At 41.9% G+C, this 15,698-nt stretch overlaps 1 protein-coding gene across 5 annotated transcripts in view; it reads left to right on the top strand.

Moving 5' to 3' along the window:
- Positions 1-8,329, top strand: part of AFF1 (AF4/FMR2 family member 1) — a 197,227-nt gene extending 188,898 nt beyond the window's left edge. For 4 of the 5 annotated variants that reach the window (XM_040967300.1, XM_040967299.1, XM_040967302.1 and 1 more), the window contains one exon: positions 717-8,329. In XM_040967300.1, coding sequence (XP_040823234.1) covers positions 717-838 — 122 coding nt within the window. In that variant the 3' untranslated portion in view covers positions 839-8,329. The remainder of the gene's footprint in view (positions 1-716) is intronic. The other variant, XM_040967303.1, reaches the window with a different exon arrangement.
- The last annotated feature ends 7,369 nt before the right edge of the window (positions 8,330-15,698 follow it).

Raw genomic sequence — 15,698 nt, 5'->3', positions numbered from 1 at the left:
AAAGGGCCAGTGCATGGGCTCAACACACTTGAAGTGTGAAATAGCCTAACACCAATACTAAGTTTGCTCGGCTTGTTTTCTGAGTATATGTGAAGGGAGATGGTTGGCTGCAGTGTGAGAAACTCAGTACAGTGAATATTCTTGAGAATTGTTTTGAGGAAACGTCCCATGGAAGCTCCAAGCTCTAGAAGAAGTAGAGCATATAGTTCAAGAAACTGCTCGGTGGCACTGCCCAAGGCCACAAGGCTGTTGCACGTGGATGCCAGCCTAGCTGACCACTGTGTAGTTGTTCCTTGTTGCCAGTAAGGCTGCCGGCCACTGGCTGCAGGCACCTAATCTCCCACAACCTCACAGAGCTTCGTCTCTCAGCAAGCTAGCATTGTTTTTTTTTTTTTTTACATGTTTTTACTTTTTTATTCACACATTGATTGGTCCAAAAGGATGTGTGAAGCATTTCTAAGTGCTAATCATTGTGCTGCCATTATGGATTCAACTCCAAGCCCGATTCCCACCTTTCCAGTTTACGCAGGAGATGTGAAGAACTGACAGGCAGTGTCAGTGGTGTGTGGGATGTGGGATTTTCTTTATTTTTGGCTGTGATAGTTGAAATAGGGGATTTATGGGGACCCGGTTTCTGGAACCTGGATTTTTGTTTCCATTTTTATCCCTGTATGTACAAGTCTATTGACATGGTTTTGGTTTGGTTTTCTTTGTAGACTTTTTTACTCAGCTCAGCACAAATGTGGGCCCCTTGGCCCTCAACAGCAGTTTGGTGGATTTGGTGCACTATACAAGACAGGGGTTTCAGCGGCTCAAACAAATAACCAAAACACCTTAATGGAGGCCCAAATTGTTTCGATGCCTTGGAACCTTTTTTTGCACATTGGAAGCCTCCGATCCAGTCTGGACATCTGTCTCTTCAGGACTCCGAACTTGAGCACCATGAGATGGCCAGGACATTTGTCCACTTAAATTCTCAAGACCTGTGTGATCATTGCTGGGACGTATGGTTATGCAGAAGCAGAGATGAGAAGGGCAGTCAGCCGCAGAGATGATCTTGCCTTTCCTGACTGAGGAACAGAAGTGCAATGCAGCCGATCGGGCACACGAATGGTCTGGAAACATTTCTGTGTGTGTGTTTTTTTAAAAAAAGAAGAAAAAAAAAAACCAGCAGGATGCAAATTGTAAATGAAGTGAGAAGCAGCAATTTCAGCTCTGAAAAATTCACATCATCTCAGTAGCCATTACTAGTCCATTCCCAGAAGAAAAAAAAAATTTTAGATAATGAATTTTGGTGAAGGGTTTTCTGGATGATTTTTAAAAAACATTTTGTGAGGAATATTTGTGTAATACATTCTGATTGCCGACTGTAAAGCATAAGGTTGTAAAGGACTCCACTCTGTCCCGCTTTCTGCCAACAAATAGTGGTTTTGATAATACCTGGTATTGTCGTATGACATTGAAGGTGGCCTTCCTTGCATATTCCCCTGGCTCTGATTTCTTGTTGACTGTGCCACCTTGAGGGGCACCATCTCGGGATCACCCAGGACATGAAGGACATGGTTCTTCCATTCCCAGGGTGTGCAGAAACATCTCTTCTCCCTCCCTGACTTCAGTAAAGCAGTTGTCATTGGCCACGTTCTAAATTTCCAACCTTGGCAAAGAAGGCAGTCGACATTTAGATCTGATGAGATGGATGGAATGCTGGAATTTGAGGTGCTGTGTGGTCTACAGTTAACATGGTAACTCTAATGTGTCTAACCAACCAACTCAGTGTTTTGGTAGTGAACAAAGGAAAAAAGTCTACTTCTTAGAGAGGCTATATTTTTCTGCTATAATTTGTTTTATATTTATAGCAAAACTAGACCTTCTAAGCCCCTCATTGTCTAGGAAAATTAATTCCCTGAGAGGATATGGAGATTTGGGGGGATCAACTAGACTTTTAAAAAGTTGTCACCACATGCCTTCACTCCAGAATGTTCTTGGTCAACTAGATTTGATTGTGTTCAAGAATTATGGCCTTCCCGTTAGGTGTTGCCATACTATGTTTATTAGACCAAGGTCGTTCTGAATGACATGGAATGAAAGAACAGAATTAGAATTTCCTTGTGCCCATCAGCAGATTTTCTTTTTCATCAAAACTTTGAAGGTTGTTAACTTTGAATGCATTTTTTTCTGACAACCAGTTATTTTTATCCCTTCTAGAGAGTAGAATTTGCACATGTATTAAAAATGAGGAGTGTGTATTGTCTAAGTGGTTAGTGTCTCCCGGCCCCCTCCCCCCCTTGTGACCCTCTCCATGTTATTTTCCACCAAGCATGTTTCACACTTTGATGTTTATTTATTATAAAGAAGGGAGAACATCTGTATTTATGCTGGAGACATCTGAGGTTCCTATAATGAATGTAAGAGCATTCTTGATAGTTTGATGATGATATAAAGAGGACGGGGCACTGTATGTTTGTCACAGTGAGAATTGGTTGTGTGGAGCCCTTCAGTCTCTTCTCCAGCTAAGCGTAATACCTTGGTATGTGACCCTGATGGCCTCATATCATTTACTGATGCTCTCAAGCAAAGCAATATTCTTTTTCAATGTATTAGCCTAAAAAAAAAAAAAAAACAAAAAAAACCCTCTAGTTTCAAGAACAATAATTGCCTGACAGGTGGCGTGCTTATAGCATTGTGTGTTCGTCTGTGCACGTAGGGGGCAAGGCACCAGAATCAGGGCTGTGTGATTGTTCTAGCATCTTCCTTTCTCCTTCCTCTCGGGGCTCTTCCCTCCTCCTTGGCTGTTGCCACTCCTAAAAACAGATACCTGCCGGCCATTAAGACTTAGGTTGGTTCCCTAGCCAGGCTTTCATCTATGCAGATCGCGCACACAAGCCTGTGTTCAAGGCACCACAGTGCTCCCAGACTACAGCTATTATCAAGTAGATCTCTCAGCTCGTTCTAAAAGAACAAATCATGTTTTCCATGGCCTTATTTTTCATTCTTTCTGAGCTCTGTTTTAAAATTTCATTTGTCCCTTTAAAAACTAACCAATTCAGACAGGTCAGTCTGTACTGTTTTGTGATTGGACATTTCTTACTCTTATGGCCATACTCAGTGTACCTGAAAGAGTTTCTAGTGTCTGCCTTTCGAACAGTCTGCAAAAGGTAGTGCCTGCTAAAGCCTCAGTGTTTAAAAGTCTTTGTTTGTTTGTTTGTTTTACAGTTATATATAGAAACCTTAAGGACTTTTTAAATCATTTGCACTTTCCACTTCAGGCTTAAAATTTCCAAAGGTAAATTTTATATACCGAGGTAGATAGTTTGAAAGGATTAGAAAATTATACCATGTTATAGATGAAAATCTTGTCAATATTAACAGTGCACACTTTCACAGACAAATACAAAATATCTTAAAGAATGTGAATAGTGTAAGTCTTGTTACTCGCACTATAGGAGTGTTCGTGTGTGTGTGTGCCTTTTAAAAGTGCTGACACTTTGTGTCTTTCCTCAAGATAATTATTAAATTTGTGAAATTGTGAATTTAAAAATCCCTGCTAAGTAATGAAACACATTGTTGAAATTTACTACATGTTGCTGGGTTAAGATCGTAAAAACCCAGGAATTGTGTTGGTCAAGAGCCAAGGGGTCCAGCAAGTAGTTTGCAGGACTCAATTACAGTAGTAGAAGAATTTGACTACCAATTGGGCAAAACGTCTGATTTTTTTTTTAAACACGTAGATTTTTTTTTCTTATAGATTTGTTTTAGCCACAATTTGTAGCTATTTCTCCTAGACAAGATGGAGCATATGTTGTTCCCTTGTTCCATATTCTTTCATTATAAATCTCAGGATGTTTATACACCAACAGCCTCTACCCCCTTCTGGCAGAAACTTGCCTTACTTTGATACCTTATATATTAATGATAGAAAAGTCAGGAGTTTAAAATTATGATTTTGTTACGTAACTTTTGGAAGGAAAAAAACCCCATTTTGTCTTCCATAATGAACAAAACATATGCCTGATATATAAGAGGAAACACACATACACACACACTTACACAGTTCCTAGAAATTAAACTGGATTTATTTTTTGTGCCTTTATTGAGCAAACCCAGTTTTGAAATAATGCATGTGCATTTTTCCATCGCTTCAGTTGGTACGATGCTGGTCTTGCATCTCCTCGTCTTCTTTATGTGCATCTTACAGGGACTGAACCAAAAGTTGGATTGAGGTTGGACATTCTGAAAATGTGTTTTTAAAAATCCACTTGCCTCTTACTACAGATCCTCCATCCTTTTTCCTCAATGATTTTTTTCTCAAACACTACAAGACATCTCAGAAAAACTTTGCCACTTCATCCGTCATACTCTGAGCAGTGATGAGCAGTGTTGAAATCTTGAGAGAACATTCTGGACTTCTTTTAGGAACACAGAGTTACTGATTCCCCACAGCAGCCGCAGAGGGAGGCCAGCATCCATTGTGCAGGAATGGTTCTCTGTCCTTGTTGTTCTGGCAGTTGCCTGTTGTTGCTTTTGGTCTCATTTAGAACAAACGGATAGGAAGTGGTTTCCTGCGCCTTTCTTTGCAGAGGGGGAGGCACGCTGGCAGAACAGGATGGCGTTGGGGATTTTCCTGCCAATGTGGCAGGTGGTGTTTCTGTGGCACACAGTCCGATTGGGATTAGTTTCTTGGTCTCTGAGAAATCCTTTCCCCTCCTGAATTGTGAACACTGGCCATGCTTTCCGGTTCTTATTTATGGTGGACTGACAAATAGCATTTACCACTTCCCTTTAGGTGACTATCGGTTGCTCCTTGTTTTGGGGGAAGCCATGCTATGCTCTGTTCTGATCTGCTTCAGACAGCACTGAGTACTAGTGTGGGTGTAATAGTGTCTATCTTTCTCTGCCTAAGAGGGAGCCTGGGAGGGCAGGAAAAGAACCCTAGAGATCACTTGAGCCAGTCTGGCAAGACATTGGCCTGGGAAGACAAGGGAAGATTCCCACTGACTGCGCGGCTGGCCACGTTGCACCATCAGGGGCATTGGCCAACCTAAGCCAGAGAACTTGTTTTGCTTCATTCGTAGTGACACTCAGCACAGGCAGTATTAACTTTGCCTTTCGTTCAGGCCATCTACATGTATTGTTAACATTACTGCACATCTGCCCTTGGATACCAAGTGCACACTCTTCATGTTGGGCTGTGCGTGTATGTGTACATGTGTCTCCCAAATCTTGGGGTTTTCTGTTTTGTTTGTATTTTTTTTCTCCTTTTTTTTTTTTTTTCTTGAATGTGATGATGTTTTGGATGATACCTGAGCAGGGTTACCTTTTTTTATTTATTACCATTATATATTATATTATATTATATATTTTTGCTTTCTTACAACATTAGAGGAAAGTTAAATCTTCATATTAATAAAATTGTTTTTAAAAAAGAAATAAATTGTCCAGTTGATAAATGAAAATCACTGGTGTATCTTTAATGAGTTTTCTTTAATGACTGTGGAATAATGTGCCAGCTCTTGTCAACACAATGATTTTGTATGTCGGATAGGAAAGCCGTGATGGTTTTAACAGGAAGCTGTGCAAGGCGGATTAATAGGGAGAACTCCCTGCAGATGTTCTCCTTCGGCAGTGAAATTTTCAACTTGGGGCTTTTGTGAATAAAATTTAGCTGCCTTGTATAATCCTTTGAAAGAGACAGGTGATCTGTGAGAGAGTTATAGTTTCTTTTTAGAAGAAAAATTTGCAAAAGATCTTTCCAAAGATAATGTGCCACAGATCTTTTGTTTGTTGTTCTCTGTAATGAAGATTAAATGCTGTTTAAAAAAAAATGGACTTGTTCATCTTGAAATTTTTCTTTCTATAAAAGGATTGAGCTGTGTAAAAAAAATAATAATAATAAAAGTTTAGAGAAATCATTGGTCTTGAATTCGTGCTTTCATGATGCCTGAGTAAAATGTGCTTAAAATTGCCAAGGAATGTTTCACATGGAATATTGTGTGCTCTTATTCATGACATGTGTATGTTGTTGAAACAGCCCTGTACCTCGGTGGTTTCATGAAATCGGAAAGGCCCCAGGTGCTGAGAGATGAGTTCCTGGATTTGAGTGCAAGTTGTTGACTGTGCTCGTCCTGGGAGCCGGCACTTGCTCTCCTTAGGTGTCTGTGCTCTTCTTGGCTTTCTACTCAGTAGGATAGCGAGGATCACATGAGCTACATGGAGGATACTTCGCTGGCTTCCTGGAAAAGGTCAGTTACCCAACCCCTGTGGCTGTGTGTACCCCCTCCTCTGCCTGCGCTGTGACATCCTGACTGCTGACCCTGTGCCTGAGCAGGGAGAGAACACTCACGGCCTGTGCCTCATCACCCCGCATCATTCACCCTTCCTGCGTCAGCTCAGGCTCCATTTGGACTGGTCCTGTTGAATAACCAGGTTTGTAGTGAAGTTAGCAGTACCTTTTGTACAGGAAGTGCAGTGGCAAGTATGGCAAAAGTATATTTCTTCTGATTGAAAATTTATAGGGAAGATACTAATTTGTAATCAGACTTGAAAGATGGGTTATCATATCTCTTCTAAATATTTAATGTTTCCTACTAAACACTTTCCATGGGCTATCTCACAACACTTTAAATGTCAGTGGTAGACTTCCAGGTAGGATTTTGTACCAATTTGTGTAGCCACCTATTAAGGAGATTTCCATGACTGTTCCTGAAACAAGATATTGGGCAAAGTGGATGAAGATATTTTCATATATATCTGCCACTTAGTGTCAACAGTGAACCCTTCAGCATGTTAATCTAATGTGTGCAACCGTGCTGAGTAGGCGGTTGCAGGTGTCTGGCTGGTTTTCTGCATCTGTGTCTCAGGACACTTCCAGTGTAGCTACCCGTTATAACATCCAAGAAAATTGCTCATTGTCTCAAGTCAAATCAAGTTTTGTGCATTACACTCGGTTGTTACATCACTTTGATCCATTGATTTGGAGCAATTCTTCCCCCAACGTTTTTTATTTTAAAAGATTCATTTACGTGAAAGAATGGTAGATGCCTACAGACTAACTTGTTCCCCAAAAGGGCCACAACAGCTAGCTCTGAGCTCAGCCAAAGGCAAGGGCTGGGAGCTCCGTCCAGGTCTCTGCCATGAGAGATTGGCTACATTAGCAAGTATTTGCCGTAAGTCAGGAGGTAGGTCCAGTTTGAGTCTTTGCTTAAGATGCGGTCACCAGATTTCTCCGTTACTATAAGCGGGCTTTCCCTTGTTGCCTGTACTCGGGCAGTTCCCAACTCATTGGGAGCCAGGGAATGGAAGGGATGTATTTTATAAGCTTTTGTTGTGAACTTGGCAATGAGAGTAGAGTCTGCCTCAAAGTATTATGCTCTGAAAAAGAAGGGGGAGGGGGAAATCCAGAGAAGTGGCTTTTCTATTTACATTTCTTCTCATCCAATGAATACTTTCTTCTCACATTTTAAGTTGCCGTTTCAGTTGCATAGGTTTCAGACCAGACAGTTCAAGCACCAGACTCGGCAGGTGAGGGGAAGCTTGTGTTCGCTTAGATCATGGAGGACAACTTCTCTAGGAAGAATGCTGTTAACGGAGGAGGGAGGGGATGCTAAGCAGCGAGGAAGAACAGGTGATCCTGGCGGGCCACAAAAGGCTTCCCTTCCCTTTAGATTTCTGTATTCCAGATAATAGCCATTTATTGTGTCACCAGTATTTCTCTTTTCCTTCTTGGCTGTGATTGTGTTTTAGTTTTACAGGAAGACATTCACCTTCCAAAGCCCTTGGGATTTCCACTCCGTTCATCACAGGTGAGTGAGGGCAATTTGCCAGATTCTGCGAGGTGAAGCATCGTCTGCCTCCGTGCTCTCTACGTCCTGGTCTGTCAGCCTGTAGTACCAGAATTGGTATTTGTTCTCCACGTTAGCGGGCTTGGGAAACATCACAACCCAGACGACTTTTAGTTAAGTCATCTGTGTGCAGCTTACAGCCTTCAAATCCACTTGAAAGCCCAGTGGGTCATCACCAGAGGCTTAGCTGCTGTCACTTTTGTTCCGATTAGATCATCGGGCTGTCTAGCCTGTTTTGTCTTGGAAAAAGGACTCCTAGTGGCTGTGGTTTCCCAGTAGACCACACTTAGCTGAAAGCAACACTTTGGTGAGACACTAAGACTCTGCTAATAGAGGCCTTTGCCCCTCTCACAGACTGGAAGGAGGGCCTTGAAATACTTTCCAGACTATTCTATTTTGGCTTTAAAAGGCTGTGTGCCTACTCATGATAAGTGCTTTAAATCACCCTTCTCTGCTCCTCGGGCCCCATCCTCACATCTCGTCCACCTTACTTCATGTGTAGGAGGAAGAAACAACCATGGGTTTGCATCTCCTAGCTGCTGGACATTCCTGACAGCTGTCCCCTGGGCAGCTACAAACCCCTTCCAGCAAAAGGCAAAAACTCGGGCCATGTGTGTGTGTCTTCCTACTGTTGAATGTGGAAAGCTAATTGACCCTCCCCTGAAATGACTGTAGGAAGATGCCTGAAGTTGACTGTGCACCTAGCTACTTTTTTGTCTGTGAAGACGCTCCTTGTTTCGTCCGATGGGGCACCTAGCATTATAGCGGAAGACTTCACCTCAAAGAAGCAAGTGACCTGCTGAGGTAGCTGATAGGTCCCCCCGCCCACATGAACTTGCAACAGTTACCTTGGTTACTGTTTTAATTTTGTTTTGAAAAAAGGGAAAGCAAAAAGCCTCCAAAAGCCCAACAGTCTGCACGGGGTCAGCTTGAATCCAGGAGCTTCCCCACATCTCCAACATGGATGCCAGGGGTCCAAGCCCTTGGGCCAAGCTCTACTGCTTTCCCATGTCCTCAGCAGGGAGCTGGATGGGAAGTGGGGCAGCTGGGAGTAGAACTGGCACCTGCATAGTATGTTATTATCTAGGTGGCAGTTTTACATTCTATACTATACCACAATGCTAGCCTCTACACTTTTAAAAATTGTTTTTAAACTGATTTTGAAACAATTGTGTGTGTTAGGGCTTGAGGGGGAACCTAAAATCTTTGAGGCAAAAAAGGGAACAATTCTACTTTGTTCTTTCTCAAATCTAACAACCATTAAGTCTGATACATCTCCTTAAACTTGTAGATCTATCCTCTATATCAATCATTTTTGTTGTAAAGTACTGTGTCATGAGATATGCTACCGTTTAAATACTATCGCATTATGGGCACAGATCCCCTCATCCAGTATTGTCATTAAAAGTCATGTTGGGGCCCGGCTCGGTAGCCTAGTGTCTGAAGTCCTCACCTTGCACACACTGGTATCCCATATGGGTGCCAGTTCTAACCCAGTGGCCACACTTCCCATCCAGCTCCCTGCCTGTGGCCTGCGAAAGCAGTCGAGGAAGGCCCCAAAGCCTTTGCACCCTGCACCCATGTGCAAGACCCAGAAGAGGCTCTGGGCTCCTGGCTTTAGATCAGCACAGCTCTAGCTGTTGCATCTGCTTGGGGAGTGAATCAGCAGATGGGAAATCTTCTACTCTGTCTTTCCTCCTCTCTATATATCTGCCTTTCCAATAAAAATAAGATAAATCCTTTTTAAAAAGAAGTAATGCCATACTAAACGAATCTTGGCACATACATCTTTGTGCATTCTGAATCTGTAGGATAAAGTCCTTAAAAGGGGGAATGTTTGGGGCAATGTACAGCTAAGTTTAAACATTTTTTATTTTACTAAACTACCTTTATTAGCAGTAGTGGATGAACTTAAATATTTTTTTAAATGGATCATTTATGGTTAAAACAATACATTCTTTCCAAGAAAAGCAATGTTATTATAGTGCAAAAGACCACCATAACTTATCTTTAACTACAACTGAGTTCCTGTTTGCCTCTCCCATCACTGGCCAGCCTCTGGTAGCCACCACATCCTTTTTTGTGGCTAAATATTGCTTTGCTGTATATGTACCAATAAGTGCTATTTAGGTCTCTTCCATTTCTTGGCTGTTGTGACTAGCATGGCAGTAAAGGTGAGAGTGTGATGTTTCCTTGAGGGAGCGATGTCATTTACCCAGGAGAATGTCTAATACTGCTCCTGCTAGACATAGGGTAGTTTTCTTTTTAGTGTTTTTAAAGAACTTGTGTACTTTACACAACAGCTGTCCTAGTTGACACTGTCTCACATCTCTGCCACCACGTACCTGGAGTGGGCATAGCTCACTGTGGCTGTGTTGCATTCCCCTGGTGATTGGTAACGCCCCACATGTTTTCATGTACCTGTTGGCCATTTGTATCTTCCTTTGAGAAGTGTGTTTACATACACCATTTTAGACGGTGGATTATTATTCTAGTGAGTTCCCACTTTTAACCCATTATATGTGTAACTTGCAAATATTTTCTTGCATTCTAGAGGTTGTTTCATCACTCCGTTGTGTTTTTCTTTTGCCATGCAGAGGCACTTTAATCCCACTTGTCTGTTTCCACTTTTCTTTCCTGTGCTCTTGGGATCATATCCAAAAACTCCTTGTCCATTCTAATGTCCTGAAGAGTTTGTTTTATTCTAGTAGTTACAAGTCTTAATGCACTTGCAGTTGATCTTTGCAAACTGTGAGCTATAAGGGTCTGTGTATACTCTCCAGTTTTCTTAAGAGATTCATCCGAGGACTCAAGGCTATTTCAACAAATACAAATAATAATCGAAAGATTGTTCTTTTCCCATTGTGTTCTCTTAGCACTTTTGTCAAAGCTCAGTGTGCTACAGAGACACCAGTTTACTTCTAGGCTTCTATTCTGTCCCACTGACCTTAGTGACCCTTTATACCAGCACCATGCCATTTTAATCATTATAGCTTCGTAATGTATCTTATAAGAAAGTGTAGTGCCCCCCTTCCCCCCTATTTGCTTAGGGTTAGTTTGGCTATTCAGTTTATTCAGAAATTCTAGTTTTGTGAAAAATGTCATTAGTATTTTGACAGATTCTAGTGAGCGTAAATCCCTTTGGATAACATAAACACACATGGCATCTAGAACACAGAATGTCTTCCATTTGCTTGTGTTCCTTTGCAATTTCTTGTGTTAATGTTTTACAGTTGTTGTTGTTTTTTTCTTTCATTGTGAAGATGTTTCTACTCTGGTTAATTTATTCCTAGGTATTTTATTTTTCCAGCTTTTAGACTGCTTTCCTGAGGTCTTTTTTCAAATACTTTATGTTGAAGAACACAACTGATTTTTGTGCATTGTCTTCGTCTCCTGAAGCTTTGCAGAACTCATTAGTTCTCACAGTGTTATGGTGAGGTTTTCCTCATTTAATACCATAAAGTGACATTTTGGCTTCTTCCTGTCCAATTTGGATGCCTTTGTTTCTCTTGTTCTTGTTCCAGCTAGGACATCCAGTATTACCTCAAATAAAAGTGCTGAATGTCTTATTCCAGATGTTGGGATCAGTATGTTAACTGTTAACTACTGGATTGTTTTACATGGTTTATTGTGTTAAATATGATCCTCTGTAACTAATTTGGATGCTGGATTTTCATCAGATGCCTTCTCTGCATCTTTGAGATAATCATGATTATACTCCTTCATTTTGTTTATGTGACATGTTACACTGAGTGAGCTGTGTATGCTGAATTCGTGTGTTCTTGAATCCCTGGGATGAATCTCAATCATGGCAAATCATCTATTTTCTGTAATTTTGAATTTGATATTTATGTTGAGAATTTGTTCATATATGTTCATCAAGAATATTGGCCCATAACCATCTTGCCCTTGTTGATTTGGCTTCAAGAAAATGCTAACTTCATAGGATGAGTCTGAATTTGCTCTTTTCCTGTTTTTTAGAATTTTAGAATTGTTATTTAAAACGTTTGGCAGAATGAGTGGTGAAGCCATCTAGCCCTTGACTTATATTTAATGAGTGGAAGACTATTAATTACTGATTCAATCTTTTTAAGATTTATTTATTTATTGGAAAGTCAGATATACAGAGAGGAAGAGAGACAGAGAGGAAGATCATCCGTCCGATGATTCACTCCCCAAGTGACCGTAACGGCTGATGCTATGCAGATCCGAAGCCAGGAGCCAGGAGCTTCTTCCGGGTCTCCCACATGGGTGCAGGGTCCCAAGGCTTTGGGCCGTCCTCGACTGCTTTCCCAGGCCACAAGCAGGGAGCTGGATGGGAAGTGGGGCTGCCAGGATTAGAACCGGCACCCATATGGGATCCTAGCACATTCCAGGCAAGGACTTTAGCCACTAGGCCATGCCGCCGGGCCCTGATTCAATCTTTTTTAGTCATTGTTGGTCTGCGTAGGGGTTGGAGTGGTGGCCCAACCAGCTAATTCCTCACCTGTAAGCGCCAGGATCCCATATGGGCACCAGTTTGGGTTCTGGCTGTTCCACATCTCATCCAGCTCCCTGCTTATGACCTGGGAAAGCAGTAGAGGATGGCTCAAAGCCTTGGGCCCTTGCACCCACGTAGGAGACCCGGAAGAAGCTCCTGGCTCATCGTTTTGTATCAGCTCAGCTCCGGCCATCCCAGTCACCTGGGAGTGACCAGCAGATGGAAATCTGTTTCTCCTTCTCTGTGAATCTGCCTTTACAATAAAAATAAATATACAGTTTTTAAATCAATTGGTCTGCTTAGGTATTCTATTCCTGATTCAGTCTCAGTAAGGTGTTTGTCCAAAAATTTGTCCATTTCTTCTAGATTATCAGATTTGTCGCCATTTATAGGAAAATCTAACAATTCCTTGGATTTCTGTGATTTAAACTGTAATTGCTTTTTTTTTTTTTTCTTAAGAATTCTAGCTTTTCTTTAATCACTGAATTTGTCTTTACAAATAATCTCCGGACACTTCAGTTACTGTCCATCAACTGAGACATGCTCTATTTTCCTGTATGTAGCAGATTGGCTGGAATAGCAAACACAACCATTTTTAAACAATAGATCACTGCATTTCTATTTACAAAAAACCATAAATAAACATGCATTTCTCCATTTCCTGGAAGGACTTTTAGATGTTTGAACATTAAGGCAGTGATGATTCTAAACCATAAATGAAATTCTACATTAAGGCTTTCTATTTTTTTCTGAAACTTAAAATTCCATAGGAAACTGTGACCAAAGCAAACTTGCACCCTTAGGTTGAGTTCATCGGTCCAGAGCATGTCACTAACCCATTACTGACAATTCTGTAGCTGAGGTAGGGGACAATGCCGCCTGATGGATGGATCGTTCTCTTGGTAGCACGAGGGAAACCACCTTTCAGCACAGCCATTACTCTGCTTACAGGTGAAATTACGGCCTAGGATGAGAAAAAGTAGAGTTCACGTTACAGCACGGGTTTCTGTAGCTCCAGGTTATTAAGGGGATTTTCCTTCTGAAAATGAACTAAGGGAAATGAGGGCTTCGTATCTGCAGCCAGTATCCAAATAGTTGGCGTTTCAACATTTCGGGATTGAACTAGAACACTGAGGTTACTAAAAGTGGATTTGGGGACCCGGTGTGATAGCCTGTTTGCTAAATTCTTAATTTGCACACCTGGGATCCCATATGGGTGCCAGTTCATGTCCCAGCAGCCATGCGTCCCATCCAGCTCCCTGCTTGTGGCCTGGGAAAGCAGTAAAGGACGTCCCAAAGCCTTGGGACCCTGCAACTGCGTGGGAGACCCGGAGGAAGCTCCTGGCTCCTGGCTTCGGATCATCCCTGGTCATTGTGGCCACTTGGGGAGTGAATCAGTAAATGGAAGATCTCTCTCTATCTATTTGTATTGCAAACTCAGATACACAGAGAGGAGGAGAGACAGAGAGAAAGATCTTCCGTCCAATGATTCATTCCCCAAGTACCACAATGACCGTGGCTATGCGGATCCGAAGCCAGGAGCCAGGAACTTCCTCCAGGTCTCCCACGCAGGTACAGGGTCCCAAGGTTTTGGGCCGTCTTCCACTGCTTTCCCAGGCCACAAGCAGGGAGCTGGATGGGAAGTGGAACTGCCAGGATTAGAACCGGCACCCATATGGGATCTCGGTACGTCCAAGGTGAGGACTTTAGCTGCTAGGCCATTGTGCCAGGCCCAAGATCTTTTTGTCTTTCCTTCTCTGTGGAAATCTTTCCAATAAAAATAAATAAATCTTTTTAAAAAGTTACAAGAAAGTGAATTTGGTAGACATGGCATGTAGGTGGTACTTGACAAAGGAAATCCTCAGAGTTTGCTGTTACCAGAAATTGTTCAAGTGACCATCACAACGGGGCATCACCCAAGTCAAGCAGCGTAAACGAGATGCACTTAGTGGTGATATCAAGAAGATGTACAGGCACTTCTCACTCTCTAACCCCTATTCACTTCCTCAAGTAAATTAGCCATGAACTCTCATGAGAACAATGACATCCCCTCAGACTCCGTAACGCATGAGTAACAAGCATTTTTGTAAACGCTTATTTTATTCATCTACAACATAAACTTAAGCAATGAGTATAATATTCCTGCAGGACAAATTTGCTCTGCCCACTCCCCAATTTGCTGCCCTTAAGAAGCTAAGCCATATGTGGTTTTTAGGGCTGCCACTGGATATGCTTGGAAAACACTGTCACTAGCAAGCATAATGGTACATACACGAGCTTTGCTTCTCCCTGTCATGACAGCAAGCTAGTATGTGAGGACACGTCACAAAGCTCATGAATTCAGAGATAAGGTTACCTTGATGGAAAAGAATTTTGAAATCTGGCCAGCTTTTTCATAATACATATTTCCCATGATTTAAAAAGACGTATCCTCGTATATGAAGCATTTCCAATCACCTTTCAGACGTACTAGGTCCTTTCTTGGCACTTCCATAAAAAATAACAACGGCAACCATGAAATTCTGTTCCAATTAGCTGTGTCTGGGCGGATCTCTGGCTAAACTTCAATGTCTCTCACAGCAAGTACAGTTATGTTATTTACATCTGTACTCTTTGTGTACTAGCTAAGACCTTGGTGAGTATTCCTAAATGAATTGTTTGCTATTTCTATAACAGTCCTCATTACATTTTTTTTTTAAATAAAGACTTATTATCTGAATGACGGTTACCGAGAGCAGGGTAGGGAGCAGGGTACAGATCATCCGTCCACTGGTTCACTTGCAAATGGCCACAGTAACTGAAGCTCTACCAGTTCGAAGGCAAGAGCCAGGACCTTCTTCCGAGTCTCCCATGTGGGTGCAGGGGCCCAATCACCTAGGCCGTCCTCTGCTGCCTTCCCAGGGTCATTAGTAGGGAGTGGATCAGAAAGTGGAACAGGTACCCGTATAGGGTGGCAGCACCACAACTGGCAATTTTACCCAATACTAATGACTAGAATTTTAAATGGGTGGGGACAGCACTGTGATGCAAAATGTGAAGCTGTTGCCTTTCACTGGGTATCTGTTACATACACACATAGAAAAGAAAAGAATTGTCCAAATACAGTAACTCAAATCTATCAGATATTTCTCTGTCAAACACGCTCAGGGACTCACAGGAACACTGTCCCTTAAAACGGGCATACTAGATGTTTCCGCACATTTGCTAGCATGCTTTAGAACAAGCCTTCAGCAGCAGATGAACAGGTGTGAGTACGTGTGGTAGCTTTCCTGAGAAAAACAGTTCACTTGCTTCCAAAAGCTAGTTTCCCAAAAACCAAAGGATAAAGATTCGTACTTAATTTCAGTATTTACCTAAGTTATTTCGGCAGTGATGGTCTA

This window comes from Ochotona curzoniae, unplaced genomic scaffold, assembly GCF_017591425.1.
Source record: "Ochotona curzoniae isolate NIBS_2020 unplaced genomic scaffold, NIBS_Ocur_1.0 scaffold_4506, whole genome shotgun sequence".
Lineage (NCBI taxonomy): Eukaryota > Metazoa > Chordata > Mammalia > Lagomorpha > Ochotonidae > Ochotona > Ochotona curzoniae.
The sequence above is the reverse complement of the archived record's forward strand: the minus strand, read 5'-3'. Positions and strand labels throughout refer to the sequence as shown.